Source organism: Triticum dicoccoides, chromosome 3A (assembly GCF_002162155.2).
Source record: "Triticum dicoccoides isolate Atlit2015 ecotype Zavitan chromosome 3A, WEW_v2.0, whole genome shotgun sequence".
Taxonomy (NCBI): domain Eukaryota; kingdom Viridiplantae; phylum Streptophyta; class Magnoliopsida; order Poales; family Poaceae; genus Triticum; species Triticum dicoccoides.
The window spans coordinates 468,158,143-468,174,473 of NC_041384.1; the positions used below are offsets into that span (position 1 = coordinate 468,158,143).

At 43.7% G+C, this 16,331-nt stretch overlaps 1 protein-coding gene across 1 annotated transcript in view; it reads left to right on the forward strand.

Moving 5' to 3' along the window:
- The first annotated feature begins 287 nt into the window (after nucleotides 1-287).
- Nucleotides 288-16,331, forward strand: part of LOC119268610 (alliin lyase 1-like) — a 34,584-nt gene continuing 18,540 nt past the window's right edge. The window contains exon 1 of the mRNA XM_037550275.1: nucleotides 288-680. Within this exon, the coding sequence (XP_037406172.1) occupies nucleotides 328-680 (353 nt within the window). The 5' untranslated portion in view covers nucleotides 288-327. The remainder of the gene's footprint in view (nucleotides 681-16,331) is intronic.

Here is a 16,331-nt window from a genome sequence, read left to right on the forward strand (position 1 = left end):
ACATATGAGTCAAGTCTTTAGAAATAACAGAAGCGCTTAGCTAGCTTCATAGCAGATCTGAATCTGAAAATATAAGTCGTTGACTGCTTACACATTAGGCCTAGAAATGGTAGGGGCGCTTAGTCGCTTACCTACCTCGATATCAAATCTGAATCTGAAAATACTTAAGAAGGCGTTGGGTACTGAACTACTTAAAATTATTGAGAAAATGAGGGAGGGGGTGAAAATCAAGCCCATATTAAAGCTGGGCCACACGCCCCACGGGCGCGCACGCTATAAACCTGCCTGTCACCCCGGGTCCCGGCTGGAACACAGCCAAACAAAACAATGGAGTCCGCCTTTCCAACAGCTGCACGGCTCGGGCTCCATGTCCCCCTCTACTCATCGCTGCTCCTCAACGCCCTCTTCCTCGTGCACCACTTCCTCTCCGCCCCGCCGGCGCCGTCCCCACTTCTCAGCAAGGCCAACAACGGCGGCGGCGGCGGCGGCGCGCTGAGCTGGGCGCTACGGGCGGCCAGGGAGGCCGAGTCCGTGGCCAAAGCTGGATGCTCCGGCCACGGCCGCGTGTTTCTGGATGGCATCGTCGGCGAGGACGGGCGGCCCGGGTGCGAGTGCAACACCTGCTTCGAAGGGCCGGACTGCTCCGCCCGGACGCCCGACTGCACCGTCGACGCCGACAGGTGACCGACTCCTCGCTCTTGATATGCATGCTTCCATTTCTCCCTCACGCCTCAGCTCGCCTTCCTTCGTTGTCGTGCATGATGGGCGCGCGTTGCTCACCTTGTTGCGAAGTTCTTTCTCCACTGGAAGGACACCGTTAGATGCACAGTAATTATCTCCGGTTAATGCTGATCTGTCATTATTTCACCGTTCCGTTCAGTCTCCATAAGTCACAAGGACGCCGTTAAACGCATGGTTCTAATTAGATACCAACACGCAACAATTGATCGGGTATCGGTGGCCAAGTTGGGAAGAATCGTCAAAAAAATAATGCGTTAGGTACTCGCTTCATCCACTACTGAATTAACTATACAATACGTACGCACCTTTGATTGTTTACATATATGCACCTTAGCTTTTAGTTGGCGCGACTGTGTGTGTGTGAAGGAGGATATTTCAAACGAGTTTCACGTCACGTCTATAATAATTATTATCTGACAGGTACTTTCGCCCCTCTGATATTGAGAAAAAAATTATCAACCACTAACTTATTTACAAAATTATAAACACAATTATTTTGAAATGGAGGGAGTACAATGAAGCATCAAAGTGATACTATAAATTTGTAATAGTTTATGTAACAACATGAGACACACATGTACGACTGATACAATCAAAATATAAAAAGGGAAAATCATTTTTTAAGAAACACATGCAAATCAAGATGCTCGTATACAATACATGCACACACCCTATCTCAATGAGCACTCTCGAGAGACCGAACCGACACATTTTAAGATTTACAAATTCACCATATATACCTCGTAGTTGACATGAATGTTGTTTCTCCTCGGACAAACATCACCCCTCTCTTTCTGTTGTTTACCAAAAAGAAAAGGCTGGATACCAGTTTGTTTTATGAAATTTAGAATGTTATCGAATGAAATTTACGGGAATATTAGGAATCAAACAAAAACAAACATCTAACACGGACCATTTTGAATTATTATCAAAATATATGTTTTCCTGTTATATATTTTTGAATTATATGCATTTTCCTAAAAATTTAGTAATTTTCATGGTTTTTTTGCTTTTCATATAATTTCTGATTTTTCTCTGAAATGTCATGGTCTAAAATGGTTTAGCAAGGCAAAGGACGACCAAATCTACACAGATTTTGGAAATTTGGTAAACAAAATATCAAATATAGGTTTGAGAACGAATCTTAGAATTTCAAAATACTTGGGGGAGCAAAATGTTTTTATTCTCATAATAGTAAATATAATGCACAAGAATGTTATGCCATGGCCTGCTAGCTTGCTATTTGGACCATGCATAATATATTCCGTTCAACGAATTAATGTAGAGGGTGTGTTTACCATTGGTGAAACATTTTTTTAGCAAATACTCCCTCCGTTCCTAAATATAAGTCTTTTAGAGATTTCAGTGCGGACTACATACAAAGCAAAATGAGTGAATCTACATTCCAAAATATGTCTATATACATTCATATGTAGTTTGTATTGGAATATCTAAAAAGACTTATATTTAGGAACGGAGGGAGTAGTTGTTGCTTCTTTTATTTTGCGGGGAACAAATGGTTATTGCTTGTTGAAATAGAACACATCAGAACAAAGACATTGAAATAAACATATAAACAACAAAAGTCGTTGATAAAACTAAAAATTACAACATAGATAAAATACATCATTATTTTTCCCTGAAAAAAGATGCTTTATAGTGTTCGTCTCTAGCTTCAATTTTTTCTCTGGACTTTCCTCCATTATTGCAGCAATTTTTTAATTTTTTTGCGGGAAAACAGCTTGTATTACTTAATTATACTGTCGTTACACTCATCAGCGACAATCCGCACCACCTCATCTGGGCCTGACCCCAACCAAGTCATAGTTCTACCTTGGGATAGAGCAAAACGAGCTAAGCAATCACTAGCCCTATTATGAAATCTGGAAACATGAGTAATACAAGTTTGTCTAAGGGACCTTAAGTGCTTGATCTCCTGCACCATGGAAGCATACACCGACCGATCAACGTCCGCGCTTGAAATCAATGTTACTGCTTCCAGAGAGTCCAGCTCCATAGTTACCGGCTGCTCAGTGCGTTGAATGGCAAGTTAAAGCCCCTCCATGCATGCGCAAAGTTCGGCTTCCAATGCATCCCTACAAGAGAACAGTGCTCGACATGCTGAGAAGTTAATAGAACCGCGGTGATCTCGCAGAATCATTCCGGCTCCTGCCCTCTCTGAAGACTCAAACGAGCCATCCGTATTCAACTTCAACCAACCAGACGATGGAGGTTTCCAACCCTCTGTCTTCGGTACATGAGCGTGCCTTGCCGGTGCCGGCATATAATAGACGATACAAGTTTTGCCTTTTGTTGGGTCCGCTTCAGTATTTAGTTTGATGCCAACGAGGGAATCCAGATAGGATCGAAAGAAACGAATAGAAGCTTCCATAGACGGGGCCGGCTTATTATGAACCAACTCATTTCTGACGAACCAACTCCTCCAAAAAATCAGCAGCACCATCAACCGACCAACCTCATTCAGAGGAGACAGGACATGCAGCAACCACTCCTTGCCATTATTCAATATCGTATGTAAGTCTGGAAGTTGCCACACTTTCGCCATGGCTAGATATAGGTCACGAGCAAGTTGGCATCTAATGAATGGGTGGTAGTTGTCTTCTTCTTCAACCCCGCAAACCGGACAAATGCTCACTATTTCAAGACAAATTCGGTGTTTCCTCTGCCAAGTTGGGAGAGAATCAGTTGCTAGATGCCACACAAAGGTCCGAACTGTAGGAGGAGCCCAACCTTCCATATAAAGCTCCAGCAAGCTCTACTTCCAGACTGGGAAGAGCTCGATGAGGCTGCTGCTTCATGATGTTCAAGATCAAACGCCAACGAATAAGCAGATTTCACAGAGAAAATACCCCTCTTCTCCGGTCCCCAAGCCAAAACATCCTCAACCAGCCTGGGAGAAGCTCGGATCTTCAATATTTCATGCACATCGGCTGCCAGAAAATACCTAGAAAGAAGCCCATAGTTCCAAGAGCCATTATCATTTAGCAAGTTAGAGACAAAGCGAATACGGCACCTTCCTTGGGGGGGAGATTGGCTTGTAGGAGAAGGGTCTAGGTATCCAGTTCTCACGCCACACACGAATGCTTCTCCCATTCCCCACCCTCCACACCAGCCCCTTTTTCAACAACTCCAGCCCATGACAAATAGCTTGCCACGACGAAGAAGCGTTTCCTACAAACACAGTGTCTTCCAACCTACCATTCAGATAGTACCTTGCCTTAAGAACTTGGGCACATAAACTTTCCGGTTTGGTTAACAATCTCCAGGCCTGGCGAGCCAAGAGAGCTTGATTAAACATTCTGAAATCACGGAACCCCAAACCTCCTCTATCTTTCGGTTGCAACAAATGATCCCACCCTCTCCAATCTACCTTCTGTTTACCTTCTGCCGAACCCCAATAAAAGTTCCTTACCATCTGTGTAAGATCATCGCACACTGAGAACGGGAGTTTAAAAATACCCATAATGTACGTGGGCAAGGCTTGAGCAACGCTCTTGATCAACACTTCTCTGCCCGGCTGAGCCAAGAGTCCATCCCCCCACTGGATCAACCGCTTTGTGAGGCTAGTTTGAAGATTCTGAAAATGGCCTTTGGACATACGGCCTTCCGGAGTGGGCAGCCCTAAGTACTTTTCCTCGAAGAGAAGAGAAGTGACCTGTAGTGCGTCCCACACTTCCTCTTTCACTGTATTCGGACAAGCCTCCCCAAAGAACATAGAGCATTTAGTATAATTGAGACTTTGACCTGTAGCACTCCCATAAAGGTCTAGAGCATCTTTCACCCTTTCTGTCTGGGTTCTAGATGCCTCAAAAAATAGCAACGTGTCATCGCCAAACAACAAGTGTCATATGCCCGGGGCTCTCCTACAAACTCTCGCCGGTGTAATTTCCCTCAACAACACCTTATTCTTTAAAATTGCTGACAATCCATCCGCCACAAACAGAAATAGGAACGGTGAAAGAGGGTCACCTTACCGAAGACCACACGACGGCACAAATGAATCCAAGAGGGTTCCATTGAATTTGACAGAATATCTCACCGACGTGACACAAGCCATTATCCAGTCCACCCATCGCTGAGAGAAACACATCTTTTGCATCACCTACCTCAAGAAGACCCAATCCACTCTATCATAAGCCTTGGATAGATCCAACTTATACGCACAAAAACTCTTTGTCGGGTCCTTCTCCTGCTTGATGTAGTGAATACACTCGAAGGTGACAAGAGCGTTATCAGTAATCATTCTCCCAGGTATGAAGGCACTCTGCTCCTGAGAAACAAGGTCATCCAAGAGAGGTCGCAACCTGTTTACCATACACTTTGAAATAACCTTATAAATGACATTACAAAGACTTATAGGCCTATAATCAGTTATCTTGGAAGGATTGGACATTTTTGTAATGAGCACATTGGATGTTGAGTTTACCCCTTCAGGCATAATATTAGTGCGAAAAAACTCCCTTACTGCTGCCAAGACACCCTCCTTGAGAGTGCCCCAATTTCGCTGAAAAAACCTGGCCGGAAAACCGTCCGGTCCTGGTGCCTTGAGAGGGCCAATTTGGAACAACGCATCGGAAATCTCCTTGTCAGAAAAGGGTGCACAAAGCTTGATATTATCCGCTTCTGTTACCTTGGATTCTAGTAAATTTAGGATAGGTGCAGCATCAAGAGACGGGTCGGCTGCAAATATATGTTGGAAGTATTCATTTTCCATCCTTCACATGGTTCCAAGATCTGTATGAACCACACCAATACTATCAGTCAACTCTCTTATCTTATTCTTCCTTGCCCTCCATACAGCCTTGCTCTGGAAATATTTAGTGTTTCGGTTACCTTCCTTCAACCAAGTTATTCTGGATCTTTGCAACTAGATCATTTCCTCTTGATAGAGCAGTTCATTCATCTTATCTGTCACCCTCCTGATGTCGTGGCTATAGGCATTCATGTGCATCAATTCTTCCAACTGGGACCGCGACTTAGCAAGTTCACGTGTAACATTGCCGAACTTCTTGCTCCAAGAACACAGGGTCACCATTGTTTTGGAGAGCGCCACTCGCAGCTGGGCTAGGTTCTCGACCGCACCAACCGCCTCCCATGCCTCTTTCACAACATCAGGTAATGTAGAATCCCTTTCCCAGAACATTTCATATCGTCGGCTCCTTCCACCAATCGGTCCTGTATCAGCGACGCCCTTCGACACCAGCACCACGTGATCTGAGCATGGGGAAGGCACGTGGAGGACCAAAGAAAAAGCAAAAATGTTCCTCCAAGTATTCGTTACTACGGCCCTATCCAGCCGCACTTATACATTATTCGACCCCCCCTCTTTTGTTGTCATAAGTATATGTCACGCCAACAAAACCGAGATCTACAAGTTCACACACTTCCAGAGCATCTCTAAAAGCGATCATCTGTGGTTCTCCCCTTGGTGTAGCAGAAAAATGTTCAAAGTCCCACATAGCTTCGTTAAAATTGCCCACTACGAGCCATGGAAGATCACTTGTATTCTTCAAACACTGAAGTTTTTCCCACATGAGATGCCTGTTTTCAACACACGGTTCTCCATTTACACATGTTATCCTCCATCTGTCCGCACCCTCTTGCTTACGCACTAGGGCGTCAATGTACCATTCCTCCTTATCCAGTATTTCCACCTCATAAGATTCGTGCCAGAAAAAGGCCAAACCTCCGCTCATACCATTACTATCAACTCCGAAAAACCCTTCGGTCTAATACGGTTTCGGATTCTCCTCATATTCTTAGCCTTTTGTCTAGTCTCACACGAGAACAACATTGTGGGGGAATGCGACCGTGAGATAGTCGCTAACTCACGAACTGTCCGGGAATTCCCCCCTCCCCGGCAGTTCCAACTTAGGACATTCATTGCGCCCGGCGGTCCTCCTCGAGGGAGGCCGCCTCATTTGTCATAGTTGTGTCCCCTTCATTACCCTCTTCCCCCTGCTTCCTTCTCTTCACAGTGGGCACCTTGCCAGGAGTAGAAGAAGAAGGAGTTGCTTCATTCACCCCTGCTGCACCTCCTCCCTCCAGCATAAGCATTGTGCTCGGTACCCTACCCGCAAGGTTCGGCATTGGTTGCCCTTGCACCATTACAACACCATCTGATCCCATAAGCCTCTTGTGGGCCGAACGAACATCATCATCGCCAATATTTACCGAACCTGGGGTAGCAAGAACTTCACCCCCATATGACCAACATCACCCCTCTTCTCTGACTGCCTATTGCTACCTCTTGAGCTTGCGTTGGATTTCCCTGAAGAGGAAGGGATGATGCAGCAGAGTAGCGTAAGTATTTCCCTCAGTTTTTGAGAACCAAGGTATCAATCCAGTAGGAGGCCACACTCAAGCCCCTCGTACCTGCACAAAACGATAGCTACTCACAACCAACGCGATTAGGGGTTGTCAATCCCTTCACGGTCACTTATGAGAGTGAGATCAGATAGATATAATATTTTTGGTATAGAGATGCAAAGTAAAAAGTAAAGGCAAAGTAAAAAAGCAAAGCAAGATTAAAGTGATGGAGATTGATATGATGAGAATAGACCCGGGGGCCATAGGTTTCACTAGTGGATTCTCTCAAGAGCATAAGTATTCTAGGGTGGGTGAACAAATTACTGTTGAGCAATTGACAGAATTGAGCATAGTTATGAGAATATCTAGGCATGATCATGTCTATAGGCATCACGTCCGTGACAAGTAGACCGAAATGATTCTGCACCTACTACTATTACTCCACTCATTGACTGCTATCCAGCATGCATCTAGAGTATTAAATTAAAAACAGAATAACGCCTTAAGCAAGATGACATGATGTAGAGAGATAAATTCATGCAATATGAAATAAACCCCATCTTGTTATCCTCGATGGCAACGATGCAATACGTGCCTTGCTGCCCCTTCTGTCACTGGGAAAGGACACCGCAAGATCGAACCCAAAGCTAAGCACTTCTCCCATGGCAAGAACTACCAATCTAGTTGGCCAAACCAAACGGATAATTTGAAGAGACTTGCAAAGATAACCAATCATACATAAAAGAATTCAGAGAAGATTCAAATATTATTCATAGATAGACTTGATCATAAACCCACAATTCATCGATCTCAACAAACACACCGCAAAAAGAAGATTACATCGAATAGATCTCCACGAGAGAGGGGGAGAACTTTGTATTGAGATCCAAAAAGAGAGAAGAAGCCATCTAGCTACTAACTATGGACCCGAAGGTCTGAGGTAAACTACTCACACTTCATCGGAGAGGCTATGATGATGTAGAAGCCCTCCGTGATGACGGCCCTCTCCGGCGGAGCTCCGGAACAGGCCCCAAGATGGGATCTCGTGGATACAGAAAGTTACGGCGGTGGAATTAGGTTTTTGGCTCCTGTTTTGATCGTTTGGGGGTACGTAGGTATATATAGGAGGGAGTAGTACGTCGGTGGAGCACCGAGGGGCCCACGAGGCAGGGGGGCGCGCCCCCACCCTCGTGACCGCCTCTCTGATGCCTTGGCGTAGGGTCCAAGTCTCCTGGATCACGTTCGGTGTGAAAATCACGTTCCCCGAAGGTTTCATTCCGTTTGGACTCCGTTTGATATTCTGTTTCTCTGAAATACTGAAATAGGCAAAAAAAACAGCAATTCTGGGTTGGGCCTCCGGTTAATAGGTTAGTCCCAAAAATAATATAAAAGTGGAAAATAAAGCCCAATATAGTCCAAAACAGTAGATAATATAGCATGGAGCAATCAAAAATTATAGATACGTTGGAGACTATCAGGCATCCCCAAGCTTAATTCCTGCTCGTCCTCGAGTAGGTAAATGATAAAAAGAGAATTTTTGATGCGGAGTGCTACTTGGCATAATTTCAATGCAAATCTTCTTAATTGTGATATGAATATTCAGATTCAAAAGATTCAAGACAAATGTTTATATTGACATAAAAATAATAATACTTCAAGCATACTAACAAAGCAATTATGTCTTCTCAAAATATCATGGCCAAAGAAAGTTATCCCTACAAAATCATATAGTCTGGCTATGCTCTATCTTCACCACACAAAGTATTTAAATCATGCACAACCCCGATGACAAGCCAAGCAATTGTTTCATACTCTAACTTTTTCAAAACTTTTTCAATCTTCACGCAATACATGAGCGTGAGCCATGGATATAGCACTATAGGTGGAATAGAATGGTGGTTATGGAGAAGACAAAACGAGGGGAAGATAGTCTCACATCAACTAGGCGTATCAACGGGCCATGGAGATGCCCATCAATAGATATCAATGTGAGTGAGTAGGGATTGCCATGCAACGGATGCACTAGAGCTATAAGTATATGAAAGCTCAAAAACAAACTAAGTGGGTGTGCATCCAACTTGCTTGCTCATGAAGACCTAGGGCAATTTGAGGAAGCCCATCATTGGAATATACAAGCCAAGTTCTATAATGAAAGATTCCCACTAGTATATGAAAGTGATAACATGAGAGACTCTCTATTATGAAGATCATGGTGCTACTTTGAAGCACAAGTGTGGTAAAAGGATAGTAACATTGTCCCTTCTCTCTTTTTCTCTCATTTTTTTATTTTTTTCATCGGTCTCTTTTCATTTGGTCTTCTTTGGCCTCTTTTATTTATTTTTCGTCCGGAGTCTCATCCCAACTTATGGGGAATCATAGTCTCCATCATTCTTTCCTCACTTGGGACAATGCTCTAAAAATGATGATCATCACACTTTTATTTTTCTTACAACTCAACAATTACAACTCGATACTTAGAACAAAATATGACTCTATGAATGCCTCCGGCGGTGTACCGGGATATGCAATATGACAATGATGAATGTGTCATGGTAAACGAAACAGTGGAAAGTTGCATGGCAATATATCTCGGAATGGCTATGGAAATGCCATGATAGGTAGGTATGGTGGCTGTTTTGAGGAAGGTATATGGTAGGTGTATGATACCGGCGAAAGGTGCACGGTATTAGAGAGGCTAGCAAAGGTGGAAGGGTGAGAGTGCGTATAATCCATGGACTCAACATTAGTCATAAAGAACTCATATACTTATTGCAAAAATCTAGAAGTTATCAAAGTAAAGTATTACGCGCATGCTCCTAGGGGGATAGATTGGTAGGAAAAGACCATCGCTCGTCCCCGACCGCCACTCATAAGGAAGACAATCAACAAATAAATCATGCTCCGACTTCATCACATAACGGTTCACCATACGTGCATGCTACGGGAATCACAAACTTTAACACAAGTATTCTTTAAATTCACAACTACTCAACTAGCATGACTCTAATATTATCATCTCCATATCTCAAAACAATTATCAAGTATCAAACTTTTCTTAGTACTCAACACACTCAAAAGAAAGTTTCACAAATCTTGAATACCAAGCATATTATTATTAAGCAAATTACCATGCTATTAAGAGACTCTCAAAATAATTTAAGTGAAGCATGAGAGATCAATAGTTTCTTTAAAACAAATCCACCACCGTGCTCTAAAAGATCTAAGTGAAGCACATAGAGCAAAATTATAACGCTCAAAAGATATAAGTGAAGCACATAGAGCAAAACTACTTAGCTCAAAAAGATATAAGTTAAGCACATAGAGAAAAACTACTTTAGCTCAAAAAGATATAAGTGAAGCACATAGAGCAAAACTACATAGCTCAAAAGATATAATTGAAGCACATAGAGCAAAATTATAATGCTCAAAAGATATAAGTGAAGCACATAGAGTATTCTATCAAATTTTAATTCATGTATGGCTCTCTCAAAAGGTGTGTACATCAAGGATGATTGTGTCATACTAAAACACAAATACACAAATAATACAAGATGCTCCAAGCAAAACACATATCATGTTGGTGAATAGAAATATAGCTCCAAGTAAATTACCGATGGAAGTGGATGAAAGAGGGGATGCCTTCCGGGGCATCCCCAAGCTTTGACTTTTTGGTGTCCTTGGATTATCTTGGGGGTGCCATGGGAATCCCCAAGCTTAGTCTCTTGCCACTCCTTGTTCCATAATCCATCAAAAGAATTCACCCAAAACTTGAAAACTTCACAACACAAAACTTAAAGTAGAAAACTCGTGAGCTCCATTAGCGAAAGAAAACAAAAAACCACTTCAAGGTACTATAATGAACTCATTCTTTATTTATATTGGTGTTAAACCTACTGTATTCCAACTTCTCTATGGATTATAAACTATTTTACTAACCATAGATTCATCAAAATAAGCAAACAACACATGAAAAACAGAATCTGTCAAAAACAGAACAGTCTGTAGTAATCTGTAGATAGCGCAATATCTGGAACCCCAAAAATTCTAAAATAAATTTATGGACGTGAGGAATTTATCTATTAATCATCTGCAAAAAGAATTAACTAAATAACACTCTTCAAATAAAAATGACAGCAGTTCTCGTGAGCGCTAAAGTTTCTGTTTTTTACAGCAAGTTCAACAAGACTTTCCCCAAGTCTTTCCAACGGTTCTACTTGGCACAAACACTAATTAAACACAAAAAACACAACCAAAACAGAGGCTAAATAAATAAATTATTAAATAACAGCAAGGAATAATATTGGGTTGTCTCCCAACAAGTGCTTTTCTTTAAAGCCTTATAGCTAGGCATAATATTTCAATGATGCTCACATGAAAGACAAGAATTGAAGCACAAAGAGAGCATCATAAAACACGTGACAAACACATCTAAGTCTAACATACTTCCTATGCATAGGCATCTTATAGGCAAACAAATTATCAAGGCCAGCAAAAACTAGCATATGCAAGGAAGCGGAAAGAAACAATAGCAATCTCAACATAACGAGAGGTAATTTAGTAACATGAAAATTTCTACCACCATATTTTCCTCTCTCATAATAATTATATGTAGGATCATAATAGAATTCAACAAAATAGCTATCACATAAAATATTTTCAACACGATCCACATGCATGCAAAGTTGACACTCTTCCAAAATAGTGGGATTAACCTTAACTAAAGTCATGAGCTTTCCAAACCCACTTTTAATATTATTGCAAACATTATAATAAATCTCATATTCATCATGGGGTTTAAATAAATTTTCAAGATCAAAAGAAGAATCACCCCAATCATGATCATTGCAACAAGTAGAGGACATAGCAAAACTAGCATCCCCAAGCTTAGGGTTTTGCATATTATTAGCACAATTGACATCAAGAGAATTTATTATAAAATCATTGCAATCATGCTTTTTATTCAAAGATCTATCGTGAAGCACTTCATCACAATTTTTAGATTTACGGATTTCAGGCAAAAGCTTATAAAGATAATCTAGTGCATCCAAATCACTAGGAATTGGTTCATCATAATTGGATCTCTTAAAAACATTGGCAAGCGGATGAGGATCCATAGATCTTAGGTTCTCTGTTTAGTAATAAATAAACAACTATTCCAACCATACGAGCAAACAAGAAATGGGCAAAGAGAGGCAAATAGAGAGGGTGAATAAAACGGCAAGGGTGAAGTGGGGGAGAGGAAAACGAGAGGCAAATGGCAAATAATGTAATGCGAGAGATAGGGATTGTGATGGGTACTTGGTATGTTGACTTTTGCGTAGACTCCACGGCAATGGTGCCAGAAATCCTTCTTGCTACCTCTTGAGCTTGCGTTGGATTTCCCCGAAGAGGAAGGGATGATGCAGCAGAGTAGCGTAAGTTTTTCCCTCAGTTTTTGAGAACCAAGGTATCAATCCAGTAGGAGGCCATGCTCAAGTCCCTCGTACCTGCACAAAACGATAGCTACTCGCAACCAACGCGATTAGGGGTTGTCAATCCCTTCACGGTCACTTACGAGAGTGAGATCAGATAGATATAATATTTTTGGTATTTTTGGTATAGAGATGCAAAGTAAAAAAGTAAAGGCAAAGTAAAAAAGAAAAGCAAGATTGAAGTGATGGAGATTGATATGATGAGAATAGACCCGGGGGCCATAGTTTCACTAGTGGATTCTCTCAAGAGCATAAGTATTCTAGGGTGGGTGAACAAATTACTGTTGAGCAATTGACAGAATTGAGCATAGTTATGAGAATATCTAGGCATGATCATGTATATAGGCATCACGTCCGTGACAAAATAGACCGAAATGATTCTGCACCTACTACTATTACTCCACTCATCGACTGCTATCCAGCATGCATCTAGAGTATTAAGTTAAAAACAGAATAACGCCTTAAGCAAGATGACATGATGTAGAGAGATAAATTCATGCAATATGAAATAAACCCCATCTTGTTATCCTCGATGGCAACGATGCAATACGTGCCTTGTTGCCCCTTCTGTCACTGGGAAAGGACACCGCAAGATCAAACCCAAAGCTAAGCACTTCTCCCATGGCAAGAACTACCAATCTAGTTGGCCAAACCAAACGGATAATTTGAAGAGACTTGCAAAGATAACCAATCATACATAAAAGAATTCAGAGAAGATTCAAATATTATTCATAGATAGACTTGATCATAAACCCACAATTCATCGGTCTCAACAAACACACCGCAAAAAGAAGATTACATCGAATAGATCTCCACGAGAGAGGGGGAGAACTTTGTATTGAGATCCAAAAAGAGAGAAGAATCCATCTGGCTACTAACTATGGACCCGAAGGTCTGAGGTAAACTACTCACACTTCATCGGAGAGGCTATGATGATGTAGAAGCCCTCCGTGATGACGGCCCTCTCCGGCGGAGCTCCGGAACAGGCCCCAAGATGGGATCTCGTGGATACAGAAAGTTACGGCGGTGGAATTAGGTTTTTGGCTCCTGTTTTGATCGTTTGGGGGTACGTAGGTATATATAGGAGGGAGGAGTACGTCGGTGGAGCACCGAGGGGCCCACGAGGCAGGGGGGCGCGCCCCCACCCTCGTGACCGCCTCTCTGATGCCTTGGCGTAGGGTCCAAGTCTCCTGGATCACGTTCGGTGTGAAAATCACGTTCCCCAAAGGTTTCATTCTGTTTGGACTCCGTTTGATATTCTGTTTCTCTGAAATACTAAAATAGGCAAAAAAAACAGCAATTCTGGGCTGGGCCTCCGGTTAATAGGTTAGTCCCAAAAATAATATAAAAGTGGAAAATAAAGCCCAATATAGTCCAAAACAGTAGATAATATAGCATGGAGCAATCAAAAATTATAGATACGTTGGAGACGTATCACCTATCCACTCCTCCTCTTCCTCCTAAACCCCCGCCTCCTCTACCACCCCCTCTACTAGCTCCTCTTGCCCCACCCGAACCCTGACCCGCAGCCGACCAACCCCTTCCACGGCCTCCACCGCCTCCTGACATGATCGGCTCATTTGCCCAATGCAACCAGTCCCCCCAATCACAATCAGGTGGGTCATGGATCCCATCACCACACTCCTCAACCACGTGACCCATGCAGCGACAAAAGTAACAGAAATCCGGCAGTTTCTCATAGGTGACTGGGTATCTTTTCATCTCCTTGAGCGTTATATGCACGAACCTCACCAAAGGTTTCTGCACATTCACAAATACTCTCACGTTTAAGTGACTTGAGGGATTGATCCTCCCCTCGTTAACTACCACAGTAAATGGCGGCCCACCCAGCTTCTTGGCAACTTTCTCATCTAGCTCCCTCTTCCTTGTTAGACCATCCGATAGCACTTTGATCCTCGCCCAGATGGGATACATGTCTAGTGCATATTCAGAAACATTAGTGAAACCATCATACTCCACAATGAGCACCGGATCCCTCCTAAATTGCCAAGGGCCTCCCTCCATGACACGCTTCCAATCTCTAAGGCAGTGGCACTGCGCCAAGAACAGATTCGGCCCCTTGATATTAAAAGTAACTCCTTGGGCACAAGCCCATGCGTTCCTCATAGAATTCAGTAACGCCGCATGGCTAAACGGCCTCATAATATGAACCCTAAACAAGCACAGCCATCAAACCTCCTTAATCAACTCCTCTACCTCCCCAGACAGATCAAGATCCTCATCTTCCTCGCAAGACGTCTTCCAGCGCTGGATCATGACCAAATTGATCCCATCCATGGTCTTCCTCCTCCCGATCTACATCTTCCACCTCATCCCTGGCGATCTCTGTAGAACCATCCCCAGTCGTACCGGCGGATGCCCTGGCCTCCTTACGCTGACCCCCATCACCTACCTCTCCTCCCCCAAACCCTACACCTACTTGCTCGTCCTGCTTACCGCCCCCGTCGACCTTGGCCTCCCGATCCGGCATGCAACACATCATTCTTGATCCCGAGGAGATTGGCATATGAGACGCCCGTCACGATCGCTAACCCAAACGATAGATTAGTTGGGTGGACTCGGACGCCGCCGTCGGAGGAAAAGGTGGACTCTAGGGAAACCCTAGAGGCAATTTTTTATGTTTATCACTTCAAAAGTAAACATGTGTGGCCAGTGGCCGCACAACTATACCATCCAGTTTGAATATTCTGCGGTTAGTTTGATATAATAATGTAGTTTAGCTAGGGCTCAATCCAACCTAACCAGCAAACACACATTATTTTATTCTCAGCACTTTCACGTGTTCCTTAAAAAACTCTAGCGATAGAGCCTAACCATTACCATCTCAATTAATTTGGCCCCGTTCGTGGGTCGTGGCCTCAATGCAGACCACCATGCATGCACTGTCCAGAGTGGCCCAGTGTTACAGCGATTTTGCATGGTCGTGTCGCCCATTAATAGTGTTTGCCGCATCCGCTGTGATCAGAAATTAGAGCAACTCGAACACGGTGATTCATTTCGTCTTTCGCCGACCATTTGGGTTGTTGTGAACAAAAGTAATGGTCCAACGGGCTACCATTTCTAAAATGCGTCCGCTTGGCATCCGTGCAGACTCATTTTCAGTACAAATTTGAGCTCGGAATGCGTTGGCACGAACGCGCCGCGCGTACCCTCGGTGTCCGCCTTGTCCCCGCATGACAGCCGGTCAACTACCTCTGGCATCTTTATTAACGCCGACCGTCGACCGGGGGCCAGACATCAGCGGCAGCGGGTGACCTTTTTTAATCCGAGCATGCGGGGGAGGGGGACGTCCTCATCCTCTTCCAGACGCCCGTCACATCTAGCCACCCGCTGCCCCCCAGCAGCGACAACCCTAGCCACCATAGGTTTCCTCTCCGACAAAAACAAGGGCAAGGCCCCCGATGGCCCTTCGCGCACGCACCCCCGCCCCGCCTGTCTCGGCAGCGGGTTAGCGTCCCAGTGCACCAGGCGAAGTGGCACTGGGAGCACCACATCCGCCTACCCCCGACGTCACGCTGCCACATGACTGTCACTTGGATTCGAAGAGGATCCCAGTGCCGGTGGTGCCGCGGTCGGCCTTTGTGGCCGGCATTAATGTTTACTTAACGTTTTTTTATTTTCAAGATATTTGCGGTATTTTTTTCACGCGACCTCAAAAATGGGTCTGACCAGCGTTGGGCGCAAGCGCCGACCCAAACGCGAAAGCGGACATGGGTGTCCGCCGAGCCGAACCAAATGGACAAAACGCAGACAAAATCGTCGTCCGTT